This window comes from Erythrolamprus reginae, chromosome Z (assembly GCF_031021105.1).
Source record: "Erythrolamprus reginae isolate rEryReg1 chromosome Z, rEryReg1.hap1, whole genome shotgun sequence".
NCBI classification, from domain to species: domain Eukaryota; kingdom Metazoa; phylum Chordata; class Lepidosauria; order Squamata; family Dipsadidae; genus Erythrolamprus; species Erythrolamprus reginae.
Window position 1 is genome coordinate 104210891 of NC_091963.1, and position 16476 is coordinate 104227366.

Below are 16476 nucleotides of genomic sequence, written 5' to 3' on the forward strand. Positions count from 1 at the left end.
TCATCACTGCTACCATCTCTGTCCTAGTATCCTATTGTCCTCTTATTGTTACTTTTGACATGTTTGTACAAACTAATACTATCCTATACATGTTTGACAAATAAGTAAATAAGTAAATAAGTAAGTAAGTAAGTAAGTAAGTAAGTAAATAAGTAAGTAAATAAATAAAATAAGTATTTAGATTATTTTACTTAATTAGATTAGCTGCCGTACAAATCCCAGTGACCGATTAGGTCCCACAGAGTTGACCTTCTCTGGGTCCCGTTGACGAAACAATGCCGTCTGGTGGGACCCAGGGGAAGAGCCTTCTCCGTGGTGGCCCCAGCCCTCTGGAATCAGCTCCCCCCGGAGATTAGGACTGCCCCCACCCTCCTTGCCTTTTGCAAACTCATCTATGTCTCCAGCATGGAGGAATTGATATATCCTTAGCTGCCTTTGATTTTATGGATGGTGTGTTTGAGCTGTATGACTGTTTTAATAGGGGGTTTTTAAAGACTGTTTTAACATTGGATTTTTATATGATGTTTTATTGTTGTGAGCCGCCCCGAGTCTACGGAGAGGGGCGGCATACAAATCTAATTATTTATTATTATTATTATTATTATTATTATTATTATTATTATTATTATTACTATGCTTAACCCCTTGTAACTTTAAGTAGGGAAACAACAATGAGATGCTAGAAGAATGAGAAGGAAAGATGCTAGTATTAGGTAGTCCTCAACTTATAACAGCCCATTTAGTGACCATTTGAAGTTACAGTGTGGCTGAAAAATTGACTTATGATCGTTTTTCATGACCATTGCAGCCTCCCTATGGTCACATGATCAAAATTCAGATGCTTGGCAATTGGCTCATATTTATGACATTTGCAGTGTCCCCAGGTCATGTGGTCACTTTGCCTAACAAGAAAAGTCACAGGGGATGCACTGACTTACTTAATATATGTGGTGAAAGAGCGCAAAACTCACTTAATAACTGCCTCACTTAGCAATAGAAATTTGGACCCCCTATACAGGGTAGAATGTACTACCACTAGTCCTGGCTAAAACAGGGATTTATTTGTTTGTTTGTTTAGTTGCCCAGTTCACATATACTACTACTACTACTTATTTGAAAAGTGTTCGGAAACTTCAGGTCGTGCAGAATGCAGCTGCGAGAGCAATCATGGGCTTTCCCAAATGTGCCCATGTTACACCAACACTCCGCAGTCTGCATTGGTTGCTAATCAGTTTCCGGTCACAATTCAAAGTGTTGGTTATGACCTATAAAGCCCTTCGTGGCACCAGACCAGATTGTTTCAGGGACCGCCTTCTGCTGCACGAATCCCAGCGACCAGTTAGGTCCCACAGAGTGGGTCTTCTCCGGGTCCCGTCAACTAAACAATGTCGCTTGGCGGGACCCAGGGGAAGAGCCTTCTCTGTGGTGGCCCCCGCCCTCTGGAACTAACTCCCCCCAGAGATTAGAATTGCCCCCACCCTCCTTGCCTTTCGTAAGCTTCTTAAAACGCACCTCTGCCACCAGGCATGGGGGAACTGAGATACTCTTTCCCCCTAGGCCTTTACAATTTTATGCATGGTATGTCTGTCTGTATGTATGTTTGGTTTTATAATAAGGGTTTTTAACTGTTTTAATATTGGATTGTTATATGCTGTTTTTATTACTGTTGTTAGCCGCCCCGAGTCTACGGAGAGGGGCGGCATACAAATCCAATTAATAATAATAATAATAATAATAATAATAATAATAACAACAACAACAACAACAACAACAACAACTCTGACTGGCGTACAAAATTCTAAAAAAAGGTATTCCACCATGCAATTAGAGCCATTAATTCTAAACCCCCTTCCCTGTACAACAATACATTCAAATCAGCTCCATCTCCGTTTGTGGTCTCCAGGCCTGCTGACAAGCCATGTTTTTAGGACCTTCTGGAAAAGCTGAAAGATGGGGCCTGGGTCCACCTCAGGTGGAATGATGTTCCGTAAAGGAAGGCCATCACCAAGAAGGCCCTTTTTGGTGGTCCCACCAGAGCACAATCTTTAATTAATGGAACCTGTGATGTATCCTGCCTTCCCATCCTGGTGGGCCAGGGGGATGTAATAGGAGAGGCAGTCTTTGAAATAACCTTTGATCCTGATAATGGTTCGATGTGTTGTGGTCACTAAAGCACCCTGTTAAGCCACCAGGGGGCTTATTGAGGGGGAACACAGTACAGTACAGTAATTATGTTTTCTTATACGGAATGGGAGTTTAGCCTATTGTCCAAACCCATAACTTGACTTGCATTACTTTAATGGGACTTTCTGGGACAATTTTATTGCTTCTTCTGAAAACTTTAACATTGAGAGTCTTCAAAGAACTGAAAGTGTTTGTCATACCAATTACAAACAGGTACTGTATTTTGAAGGAAACTGTTTATTTTCCCTCGGGTTAATAGGAGAGATATTATCTCTTGAACAATTTGGGGACATTCAGCAATTTTTTCTTCATTCCAAAGTGGGGAGATAATAAGTCTGAAAGAGATATTGCAGTGAAAAGGTTTTTAGGTGGCAGTTCCTTCTTTGAGGATACAGCTTCTTCAACCTCTAAATGGAAAATGCAAATAATCGTCCCGTTCATAGAGCACCTGTCCATATTTTAAATTTCTTTCTACCATTACATTGCCTCCTGATTATAGAATGTAGAACTGCAATACATGCATTCCAACTATATTCCTTCTGTACTACCCAGACATGTTTCGAATGTTGTTTTGGCAAGATATGGAGAGTGTAAAGAAGGTTTAGCTAAAATACACATAAGCACAAGCTTATACAGTGATACCTTGTCTTACAAACTTAATTGGTTCCGGGATGAGGTTCTTAAGGTGAAAAGTTTGTAAGACAAAACAATGTTTCCCATAGGAATCAATGGAAAAGCAATTAATGCGTGCAAGCCCAAAATTCACCCCTTTTGCCAGCTGAAGAGCCCGTTTTTGCGCTGCTGGGATCCCCTGAGGTTCCCCTCCATGGGAAATCCCACCTCCAGACTTCTGTGTTTTTGCGATGCTGCAGGGGAATCCCAGCAGGGGAATCCCAGCATCGCAAGAACAAGCGCTTCGCTGGCAACGGAAGTCCGGAGGTGGGGTTTCCCATGGAGGGGAGCCTCAGGGGAATCCCAGCAGCACAAAAACGGGCGCTTCGCTGGCAACGGAAGTCCGGAGGCGGGGCATCCCAATGGCGGCTGTGGGTTTGTAAGGTGAAAATAGTTTGTAAGAAGAGGCAAAAAAATCTTAAACCCCAGGTTTGTATCTCGAAAAGTTTGTATGACGAGGCGTTTGTAAGATGAGGTATCACTGTATATGTATTTCCTAAACATATATTTAGGAAAAAGCTGTTCTGTCGGGCTCTCTGATAGTAGCCTCCCGAAAATTCAAGAATACAAATTTCAGACACACACACATTTGAAAATTCAAAACAATGTTCTTTATCACAAAAGTCAAAATAAACTAAGCACTCTTTTTGTATTGCAAAGAGCACTCTTCCCAAAACAATCAGATAGTCTGTACAATTTCCCTTAAGCAGTCATTAAGTACTTAGCCAGCAGTTGTGGAGAAACTTCACACCCCTTCTTCCAAGGAAGGGAGACACACACACATGCTGCTCTGCTTTGGTTTCAAAGGCGTGAAATAGCAACAAAGTCCAGCACACAAGATTCCTGACGAAACTGCAACAGATATTCTTCCATAATGGCCAAACCCACATGCTGTTATTTATAGCAGCAGCCCTAATTACTGGAGCTCCACCCAAACACAGGTGGCCTCCCTTATTTCCTGTAATATGTTCTTACTTGGTCTCTTCTATGCATAATTCTGCGCTTGCGTGGGTCCAAAATGTCATCATCTGAAGCTATAGAAGATAAGGAAGATTGACTGCCTTGGCTATGTGCCAAGCCCTCCTCTGCTGAGTCACTCCCACATTCTTCTTCGTCCGATGAAACTAAGCTCTGATCTGATTCTGTCGGCAATAACACAGGCCTGTGACATGTTGAATTTTCCCCTGCATCCACCTCCCCATTCCCTGGGGCAGGAGCTGGGCCAGAGCCAACCACAACAAAAGCTAACCTCGATTCAAAGAAAATTTAATGTTCTATCTTCTCACTTCTTTTTTTAAATAAATCCTGACAAAATGTAAGGATCCTACTGAACCTATAAAAGCATCCTCAGGAATAGATTTCATTTAAATTTGTCCAGTAAACAGTCATAGCATCAGGATAGAAATTTTATCGTGATCATCTTATATTAATGCTATTCACAAAGTAACAAAATGACGTGTTTTAGTTATTTAAATAAAAGCGTGCATTTTAAAAAATATATACTTGTGGATTATTTTTGCTTGGTTTGGTTTGGGTTTTGATGCCTTCAAGTCAGTGTTAAATTCTGACAACTATCTGGACAAGTCCCTGAAGTATGCCTAAGGCAGGACTAGAATTCATGGTCCCCTGGTTTCCTATCTGGCACTTTAACCAGTACTATACATCAAACTGGCTCTTATCCTGTGGAATATACCAATTAATTCTCCCTCCTTACTGAATATAAGATGCATGAGACTTTTTAAAGAGATCACAGCTTACTTAAAATAAACTATAACTTAATGTAAAGAGTACTATTTAAATGGAGGATTAATAGTTTGCAGCTCAGTTTCTTATGTAGCACGCTGTAATTATTTAATAAAAGGGCTATGTTCTCTTTATTATACACCTCCTTAATTCAACTCAGAACATTCATCTATACGTGACTCTAGGCTATAAACGTTTCAGACATGCTGGGTCTATTTTGCCTTTGGTTGGAACTCGGAGATCATTCATCCAGAAGCTGATGCCCATGTAGATACGGGATGATAATGAACACATTCATATTTTAGTTCTGAGAATCATAAGAAAAAGAAGCTTATAGTCTTTCACTGCTCAGGAATGTAACTAAACTTTACAAAGGAATTCCCATGTGGTACGCCCCTTTAGAAGCCTATGTACACCCTAACTTACACAAAAGAAACAACATAATAAGATATAAAGACATTCTAAACCCAAATGGGGCAATCAAAACAAGACTAGAACTTGAAAATCTGGGGCAAAAAGTGGAATGGTGGGAATACCTTCAGATTCAAACTAAATTTAACAAAGACAAAAAAAAATTTGGGATAAGAAAAAATGCCCTGCTAGATAAGCTTTGTATAGGCCCACAGGATAAGCTAATCAAAAATTTTTACTGCTACTTAAATTACAATGAATTGGACAATTTTAACACAAAAATTAATGTCAAGAAATGGAATTTGGACCTTAAAAATGAAATTAAAGAGGAGGAATGGCAACTACTCTGGTCTAGGAACTATAAATTGACTATTGCCACTTCCTATAAAGAAAATTTGGTCAAAATGTTTTATCGATGGCATATTACTCCAATTAAGCTAACCAAATTGAATAATAAACTCTCACCAAATTGTTGGAAATGTCAACAAGAATTGGGCACTTACTTCCACTTATGGTGGCAATGTACTAAGGCTAAACTATTCTGGAATAAGATTGGAATCTGGATCGACGAAATTTTAAATTTGTCACTTGACAAAACTCCTGAATGTTTTTTATTGGGTATAATCAGACAAAATCTATTGAAACCTCAAGTACACTTAATCATCCACGTAACAACGGCAGCAAGACTAACCTATGCGCAGTGGTGGAAAAACGATGAGCTACCCCCAAATGAAGTAATAATTTAAAAAATAATATACTGCGCAGAAATGTCGAAACTGACTTTACTAGTTAGTAATGAATCGTTGGATACTTTTAATAAATGTTGGGACCCCTTCTATAATTGGCTAGGAAGCAAAAGCGAGAACATTAGGCTATAAGATTGAAAAGTAAAATATAACCTTGAACTGTTACAAATCTGGTATAAAGTAATCAATTATCTTATAGAATAACATGAGACTTTATATATACAGTGGTACCTCGAGATACGAGTTTAATTCGTTCCGGACCTGGGCTCTTAAGTCGAGCAGCTCTTATCTCGAACGACTTTTCCCCATAGGAATTAATGTAAATAATTTTAATTGGTTCCAGCCCTCAAAAAACTCACAAAGTTAGTCTAAATTATGCAGAAAGACATGTTTTTAATAAAGAAATGTACATGTACATATAAATGAATAATGAAGTTTCTTTCACTTAACTTGTAAACTTTCTTAAACTTTTAAATTTACATATGTTCAACTTCTCTGCCACCCAATCCTGTAGGACAGAGGTCCCCAACCCTTTTTGCACCAGGGACCGGCTTTAAGCGATCAAGAGAGGAATGGGTGAATGAATGGACGGAGGGTGGGAAGGAAGGAAGGAAAGAGGGAAGGGACAGGAACAGAGGAAGGAAGCAAGGAAACTTATGAAAGGGGAGAGTAAGAGAGGAATGAGTGAAGGGAGGGAGGGAAGAAGGTGGGAAGGAGAAAGAAAAGAAGAAATAGAGGAAGGGAAGGTAAAAGAGAGAAAGAAAAAGAGCAAGAAAGAAAGAAAGAAAGAAAGAAAGAAAGAAAGAAAGAAAGAAAGAAAGGGGGAAGGGACAGGAACAGAGGAAGGAAGCAAGGAAACGTATGAAAGGGGAGAGTAAGAGAGGAATGAGTGAAGGGAGGGAGGGAGGGAAGAAGGTGGGAAGGAGAAAGAAAAGAAGAAATAGTGGAAGGGAAGGTAAAAGAGAGAAAGAAAAAGAGCAAGAAAGAAAGCTGCAAGCACCCCCCCCCGAGCCCCCCAGGCCGGCTGCAACCTTTTAAAACACGCGCGCCGCTTCGCAGCTGTCTCCTGAAGCCGAACGCGGAAGTTAGCGTTTGGCTTCAGGAGACAGCTCCTTGGCGCTTGTATCTCGAATTTGGGCTTGTAAGTAGAACAAAAATATCTCTCCCCTCCCAGCTCTTATCTCGAGTTGCTCTTAAGTAGAGCAGCTCTTATGTCGGGGTTCCACTGTATTTAAATATGAAACTTTATTATTATTTGTTAATTTCTCTACAATATGTTTATTTCAACTCTGGCATTCAACATTTTTGATAATCTATTTGAAACATGGTATTAAGCAAATATAATTGGATCTAATTTTCGTTTTCAACACAACTCCCCTGTTTATTCGCTGACACTTTTACCTGTTCGATTTTGTTTATATGTTTTGTTTTCCCTTTATCCCGTATTGTGTGTTTTATGTTATGTAATGTATCATATGTTGTATTATACGATGTACATGTTTATATTTTAATAATAAAAAAAAATTAAAAAAAAAAAGGAATGTAATTTGGATGGCGAAGAGTGGCTTTGTTACTGCTATTATCGTTGCCTGTAGAAAGAGGTAACTCTGTTAGAGATAGGACTCTAGCAACAGAGTGGTTAATGCCTAGAACTCACTACCTGACTCTGTGGTTTTGTCACTTAACCTTCAAAACTTTACCCTTACACTGTCCACAGTGTTGACCTCACCCGATTCCTAAGAGGTCAGTAAAGCACACGTGCATAACTACCATCCCTGTCCTAATGTTCCCTCTTATCAGTACCCAACTTATGACTATGTTATATCCATGTATATTACCTATATGTACTTGACAAATAAAAATAAATAAAATATGCTGTGGTTTGCTTACAATTCCTTTTAGTACAATTGCTTTTATCCTGTATTTCCTTTGGGAGTTCAAGGGAACATTTTATTATTTTATTTATAATTTAACTCCCAACACAACAACTGTGAATGACTAAGAATGATTAGTCCAGGGGAAGGCAAAGTTGGCTCTTCTATGACTTGTGAACTTCAACTCCCAGAATTCCTGAGCCAATCATGCGAGCTCAGGGATTCTGGGAGTTGAAGTCCACATGTCACAGAAGAGCCAACTTTGCCTACCCCTGGACTAGCCCAAGATGCCCAATGACTTGTAGTCAAATGACACCTTGGCTCAAAGTCTCCCCTGTTCCAATTCCAGGACCTTAACTACTGTTCTATGTAATTAAGATTGCACTGATTGCATTGTTGACACATCAATGTTCTGAATATAAAATTGCTTAGTTTGATTAATCAGACAAACCAAGGCTTTAACTGACCAAAGGATCATCATCTAATAAAATGGGTAAAAACAATGTCAAAATCACAGACACCAACTCTTTAGGAGAGGTATCACCTTTTTTCCCTGTGAGACCAATCTCCTAAAGTTATGAATTCATGATTGAGTCATTCCCCAATCTGCACAATTAATTGAGATTTAAAAATAAAATTGTGGTGGCGGGGGGGGGGGGTTGTAGTCTACATGCTTCAGAACCCTGTTTTGTGGTTTTATGAAACAGTGATGAAAAACTAAGCAACAAATGTTTTGTGAAAAAATATACTGTATACAATCTAACTGTATATACAGTCCTATATGCACACAGAAAATGCTCCCTGGATACAAAACTCTAATTTAGCCATTTGGTTAAAATTGTTGTTCTGTATTATTTCATAGCAAAAATCTTTTTTCTTTTTAAATTAAAGGTTTTGCCTTCAAATCTCTTGTCTATTTTTTCTTGCTTTTCCAGAGAAGTCTGGGTGAAGGATACCACCTTAAAAACAAAAGGAATGCCCCTTGCGTCTATACTCCCCCTTCTCTTAAAGGTAAGATAGCTTTCTATTGTTTGCTATTCACAATGTGAGACTTAATAGAGAAACAGAGTTAAATTCTTCTCCCTGCTACCATAAAATTTGCTGCACTGGTTTCTGGATTTCATAGCAGCAATAGCTACAGGGCAAGAACTGACACACCGGAAAAAATATTTGCAGTGCTTCCTGAGAAGGGCATTATAGACTTGCTTTATAGATAAATACATAGTAAGGGTTGGGTTAATGGTATGTGCAGGCACAAAAGTACCCTTAAACATTGCTTTTACTGTCCCCAAACTCCTACTTCACATTCATTTTTAAAAATATTCTTCTAAGAAAAAGAAAAGTAATGACTTTGGACTCCAGAAAGACCCCTCTGGAGTTGTAGAAAGCGTAACGTGTCTTTTAAATGTATTCTTTTTACTGACCATTTATAGCAGCCATTGTGTGATTAAACAAGTCTCCCATTACATAATTTTGAGATGCGCCATTCACAGGTTCTCCAAAATATAAAATATACTTTTAGCCTCAAACGATCGAGTATTCAAAGTTTACAGTTTTATTTGAAGATGGTGGGAAATTACAAACTTGTTAGTTGATGATTTATAGGTGTTAGATATTTCACTATATATATTAGTTATTTTCAATTTAAACATGTCTGTCTTTCTCAAGAGAAGATGCTATGGACCTGGTTTGTATACCAAGCATACCAATTCATTAGTTGCTTTGCTTGGTTTATCTTAGCACACAGAATGTTAATCATGCTGTTGTAGCCTAGAAATCCTTATTTATGGTTTTAAACAGGTTACATGGACCAAGTCAAATATGATTTATTTAATATTACATTATCTCACATGCAATAATAGTTGAACCTAGTCATTTTATATAGAAAAAATATTTTGTTTTAGGAGAGTAGGACATTTTAAGAACTCTGGATTTGAGCTATATAAAGAGATGATGCATAGGTGGATGAATAACAGATGACAAACTGACAAGCATTTAAAAATTATTCTAAGGATTGTTGCATGTATAGACTTTCAGGGCAGATTATAGGAGCAAGACTGGAGAGAAAATAATGTGCATATCATAATTTTTTGTCAAGATTTATCCTTTGTACACCTCTTTTTTAAAGAGAAGGTAAATAAATTGTTGTTTAAATGGAAAAGAAGTGAAGATGAGCTGAAGATATGCAGAATTCAAGCTCTGCTGCTCCTACGATGGATTTGGAACCTGTAGATGTTCGTTGGAGCACTGTTATTTTTACCAATGTTTTATTGCAATGTTCCCATTAATTTGTAAGAGACTTGTTTAGATAAAAGCAGCATACAGTATAACATATTGTATTTTGGGGGGGCATAAGACGTACCTGAGTATAAGATGGAACTTAGTTTTTTGGGAGGAAGATACCTGCCTACCCAGATATTCATCTGGTTAGCGTCCTTAGTCTGGTCAGCTTCAGCACATTATTTTATCCTCTGGTTAGGGCTTTAAAAAACCTTACTGGGGAGAGTAACAATGAAAGAGCTGCAAGCCAGTAAGAGCTGGGAAGATCCTTAGCACCTCATTAGGGTTGGAAATTATTCAGAGCAAGTAGAGCAATGAAAAAAAGCCCGCAAAAACTTACGGCTGGAAAAACATTCTTTGGAGAGATTAACCATGAAAAAGCTGCAAGGTAAGAGCCTTGTTAGGGCTGGGGAAAAAAGCTTTGAAAAAAGCTTCATTCACAGTATAAAACGCACCCAAATTTTCAGCCTCTTTTAGGGAGGAAAAAGGTGCATCTTATACTCTGAAAAATGTGGTATATAAATATTGAACTTTTAAAGTTAGTAACTTCAAAGAGTCTTTCCAGGGTTAATCCTGTGCCTTTTCTAGATTAGAGAAGCTAATTGAGATTATTGCATTTAAGATCTTTCCAGCCATGTATCTCCAAATTTCTAATTTTTTTAAAAAAGAAATAGTGCTTTATAATCTCCATTTGAATTAATTGTTCCTCCCCTCTGCACTCACATATCCAAATAAACACACTCAAATGTCCTAAATAAATACAGAAATGAAAAGCGGATGCATCACTTTAAAATGTTCTTAGTTAATGTCAGAACAAGACTTGTAACACTGGAAATTTAGCTAATATTAACATTTGTGGATGGGGCAGCTTAACTTCCAACTGAATGCAGTTCTTCTGAAAAATGTTAACTGCAAATGCTTACATCTTCACCAACTGCTTTTTTCACACTTGCATAAAACTCCCTTACTGCTAATTTCTTTTCTAGGCTCCTGGAGAACTTGTAGTTTAAAGAAACAGACTCCTTTGCACTTAATTTGAATGTGATAGCTGACCCTTCTTGCACCTAACTTGAATTTTTATGTTTGATAAAAAGTTTAAACTCCATCTGCTTCAAAACTATTTTGCCGAAATGAAGGTGACCTTAGGGGCATGGGGAAAATGGTGGAGAAAACTAAATATGTGTGGGTGTTATATATGCACAAACTCTGTATTGGTTTGCATTAACTATATTAATTCTGAATAGAGAGACTCAGTTCTAGGGCGATGGGATGACTCATCTCTCCCTTTCTCTCGCCCCCAACCCACCCTCCCTCCCTCCCTATGCTTCCATTCAACCTGCCTAATTTTTAAACGGGATAGAACATTTAATACTGAATTTCTTTCAACACTCTCGGTTAAGTACAGTTTGTTCAAGCAACATATTCACCTTGCAGATTTTAAGTGAATTAGTTTCATTCACTGATGAAAAACCTGAGCTAAAAATGAACTCAAAAATCTTCCTACTGAGCTGAGATGAGCTTATAAGGATGCATAGTACTGTATGTTGATTCAAATTCTTATTCAAATCACTCGTTGCAAGCATTAGCTTATTATTAGTTTAGAAGGGAACACTTCTTAAATGATACCTGCCCAAATATCAATGATCAAAAATGATCATCAAACAAAAGTGATACCTTTAGCCTAAAACACGATCTAACTATTGCCCACAAGATCATACGCTGCAACGTTCTACCTGTCAATGACTATTTCAGCTTCAATCGCAACAACACAAGAGCACGCAGCAGATTCAAACTTAATATTAACAACTCCAAACTTGACTGTAAAAAATATGACTTCAGCAACCGAGTTGTCGAAGCATGGAACTCATTACCTGACTCAGTAGTGTCAACCCCTAACCCCCAACATTTTTCCCTTAGACTATCCACGATTGAACTCTCCAGGTTCCTTAGAGATCAGTAAGGGGCGTGCATAAGTGCACCAGTGTGCCTTCCGTCCCCTGTCCAATTGTCTCTCCTTATCTCATTTATCTTTTCTTCCTTTCAAATATGTTCACCTATACTTTTATATCTTTTCTTCTATTCTTTTCTTTACTTATATTATTATATATCTTTTTCTTTAATGTGTATTATGTATTGGACAAAATAAATAGATGGATGGATGGATGGATGGATGAATGAATGAATGGAAGATTTGAATCTGGGTTTCCCAGATAAGTTCAATACCTAAACCACTATTCTGTGTTACAATTCTTCTGGTGCAATCATATCTTGGCTAAGTGCTATAGCCTGGCTCCCAGGTTGAACTTACCCACTGGATCTTAATACTCCTCCCCCTTCATTTAGTTATCCAAGTTAAACCTTCTAACGAATGATCAGTGCATATTTTACTCATAGTTCACAATGTGTTTTGTTTTTGGTATCATAGGAGAAAAGAAAAAATGTCCATATTTTTTTCTTCACATGGTCACAACTATTTGAAAGATTGGAATTGAAAGAGAATTGAATTTGATTCTGAGATATATACTGGATTATTTCTCTTTTTCTCTAATTGTATAGATTACATAGAAATAACTATAAACAATTCCACAAAGATAAGTGTACGTTTCGTGATGCCAGAGAGCAAGAAACCAAATCCATTTCTTGTAAATCCAATTATTCCTACTTAATTACTGAGAATGTCATGTTTTCTAACACCAGGCTAATATACAAGAGACATGATTTCATTCATAGTATCTTGCTGTATAATCTTGGCCACAATCAACAGGCTAATTAGCAATTTTTAATTAATCTCCTGCATAATATTATTTTTTTCCTCCCCTTTAAAGCTTGTTAACCTGAACCTTAAGCTAACAAACATTGATAAGCTAATATGTTAAAAATGTATATGTAAAACAAATTGAAATGATGAGTTCTTTTTGTTGCTTTAATTTTAAAACATTTCTCTCTTTTCAAATGAAAAAGTTTTTTTTAAAGTGACACAGAATAGTTTAAGTTTGACTGGTGAAGAACAGTCAGTAATTATTTCAAGTATTTTAATATTCATCTTTCAAAACCAGTAAATGGGCTTGTCAATGAAATATGAAACTTGCTTTATATTTATTCCTTCATGAAGTATCACCGTTAGCTAAAAATGAAAATCTTGGAGACAGAGAAATAAATGTGATTAACAATACATCCAGCTAATGAATTGCCATTGAGATTTGTTCAAAATGCCAACATAGATCTTCCAGAAATTGGTGTTTTTTTATGTCACCAAAATTATCCTTGTCTCTTGGGAATCAGTTAAAAACAATTCTCTAATAATTAACTTTAATGGAAAATATCTGAATTCACTAAAGTATTTTGTTGCCTTGAGGAAATAAGATGATGAGCTTCCTTAGCATTTTATGAGCAAAAGACCACTGAACTGGTAGTTGAATCTGTCTCCAAAATTTGTAAGACCTTTCTCTGAGAGGAGAAGTATGGTCTAATCCAGTGTTTCCCAACCTTGGCAACTTGAAGATATCTGGACTTCAACTCCCAGAATTCCCCAGCCAGCATTCGCTGGCTGGGGAATTCTGGGAGTTGAAGTCCAAATATCTTCAAGTTGCCAAGGTTGGGAAACACTGGTCTAATTCATATTCTTTAGCACGCAATCTATCCTCCACTTCCCAGGGGCACTTGTTAAGATTATAAAAAAGCAAATGGTCGGATCAGCTTTGGAAATGCCACTGTCAAGATAGTTCTTCATGCAAGAGTAATTTGAGCAAAATGATGAGAAGAGTAAAATCTATTAATATCAAGTAATTAATTTAAATGTCTGAATATTTTTTTTTAAAAAAAAATCTTGTTTCTATCTTTAAACACAGTGGCCTTTCTGCAGATAAACATCCTCTCTGCTTCCATTGGAAACAGTGTGCATGTCTACCTCACAATAGATTTTCCCAGTATTTTTTTAAATTAATTAATTTATTTTATTTATTTATTAGATTTGTATGCCGCCCCTCTCCGTAGACTTTTTAAAGTTTCTTTATTGTTTTCAAAAAAAGAAAGTATTTCTTACATGTTTTGTTTTGTTTTTAAAGATCTTAATCCATTTCTATTGCCTTTTGAACATGTCATTCATTTCTCTATATGTTTTATTAAATTATGTACATTCAAATATAAATCTCATAAGTAAAACATGGTATTAAGATAGAGAAAAAGAAAAGAAAAGGAGAAATCATTCATCTCATGTTTTTACTTCATTTCCATTATTCTTTCTAAATATACTGATACTTTGTATTGTTTACATTTTCAGTTTTTGTTTTGAATCCATTCCTGCCATAATTCTTTAGATTTTTTTGTATTTTGTTCCCTTAATTTAGTTTGTCATTTCGTCCATCTCTACACATCTATATATTTTATCAATAATTAATTATTGATTATTGAGATTCTCCCAGTATTATAGCTCCCCAGGACAACCAAGCTGAATCCAAAACTAGAAAAATGGCTTGAGTGATGTGTTGAGTAAAGAAAGAAGTGGGTCTATTCCATTTGGCATTCTCTGATTCAATAGTGGATGATTTCAAAAACTTTGTGCAAATGATCATTTGAGGCCTATTGGCAAGAGCGATTTTTCTTTGTATTAGCAACCTGCAAGATAGATGAGTGGAAGAAAAATGAGATAATGAGTTTACATGTACAGTAATGCTATTCAGGATAGCATTAATCATGAGTTATACACAGTGGAGGGCTACCAAATTTTTACTACCACACTGTGGACGTGGCTTATGCAGGACGCCCTGCATTTTCTTTCAACATCAGGCGGTAGGGAAAGCAAGTAGGATGCTTGGCTGCATAGCTAGAGGTATAACAAGCAGGAAGAGGGAGATTATGATCCCGCTATATGGAGCGCTGGTGAGACCACATTTGGAATACTGTGTTCAGTTCTGGAGACCTCACCTACAAAAGGATATTGACAAAATTCAACGGGTCCAAAGACGGGCTACAAAAATGGTGGAAGGTCTTAAGCATAAAACGTATCAGGAAAGACTTAATGAACTCAATCTGTATAGTCTGGAGGACAGAAGGGAAAGGGGGGACATGATCGAAACATTTAAATATGTTAAAGGGTTAAATAAGGTCCAGGAGGGAAGTGTTTTTAATAGGAAAGTGAACACAAGAACAAGGGGACACAATCTGAAGTTAGTTGGGGGGGAAATCAAAAGCAACATGAAAAAATACTATTTTACTGAAGGAGTAGCAGATCCTTGGAACAAACTTCCAGCAGACGTGGTTGATAAATCGACAGTAACTGAATTTAAACATGCCTGGGATAAACATATATCCATCCTAAGATAAAATACAGAAAATAGTATAAGGACAGACTAGATGGATCATGAGGTCTTTTTCTGCCGTCAGTCTTCTATGTTTCTATCTTTCAGTGCAAATTGGGTGCTCTGGGGTAGAACTCCATTTTCGCTACCCCATTGCATCCCCCCCCCCCCCCCCCCGTCCATACAGCAGCCCAGCCCTGGTTATCCACATTTAAAAAAACTATATAAAAAAGATCTGAACAAAAAGCCATCCCAAATGTTTCTGAAAAACACTTAGTGAAAAGCAATTGTTTAACACTGAAGTTCTTCATTTGGAGAGAAACTAACAGAGCCGTATCTAGGACTTGGAGGGAAAACTGTTTTAATGAACTCAGAACAATGATAGATAAGCTTTAACGGCAGGACAGGAAAATTGGAAAAGAATCTAAAACTGTGTGGGAGTACCTAAAATTAGAGATCTTTAAAAGTTCATTTGCAGATAACTTCAGTGAAGGAAGAAAACGGAGAAGGAGAATAGAATAGAATAGAATTTTATTGGCCAGGTGTGATTGGTCACACAAGGAATTTGTCTTGGTGCCTATGCTCTCAGCGTACATAAAATAAAATATACATTTGTCAAGAATCATGTGGTATGAAACTTAATGATTGTCATAGGGGTCAAATAAGCAATGAAGAAGAGAGGGGCGGCATACAAATCGAATAAATAATAATAATAAAATAATAATAATAATAATATTAATAAAAATCTTAGGATATAAGCAACAAATTGCAAATATACAGTCAACATGGGCGGAAATGGGTGATAGGAATAATGAGAAAAACTAGTAGAATAGAAGTGCAGATTTAGTAGAAAGTCTGACAGTGTTGAGGGAATTATTTGTTTAGTAGAGAAGGCAATACAATCAAAATTGTATTGTATATGTTATTTTTGAAAAATATTGGAACTGTAAAATTGCCAGATAACCAAAGAAAAATGCCAGACATGGCAATAAATCTTGATTTTCCAGAAACATAATCCCACATGCATTCATTAACTAAAAGCAAAGCTTATAGATGTGATGTGGCCAGATAGGCTGATTTATTGAAGGCAAGAAAGAAGTCATATATAGATGATTTTCAGAAATCAACTCCAAGAATTAAATCCTAGATCTCAACATTTTACATTAAAAGATTTTTGGCCATTCTCCCAGATTTGAGAATGGGGACACCTGCTCCATTTTTACATATAATGATTCTGTCCACCTGACTTTCCAATTTTAGCTCTTGGAG

The 16476-nt window shown here is 37.0% G+C and overlaps 1 protein-coding gene across 3 annotated transcripts in view; it reads left to right on the top strand.

Annotated features, from left to right (window-relative positions):
* The window catches only part of PPP1R1B (protein phosphatase 1 regulatory inhibitor subunit 1B), a 103395-nt gene that overhangs the window by 27668 nt on the left and 59251 nt on the right, over positions 1–16476 (top strand). For all 3 annotated transcript variants that reach the window (XM_070728991.1, XM_070728993.1, XM_070728992.1), the window contains exon 4: positions 8566–8641. In XM_070728991.1, the coding sequence (XP_070585092.1) occupies positions 8566–8641 (76 nt within the window). The remainder of the gene's footprint in view (positions 1–8565; positions 8642–16476) is intronic.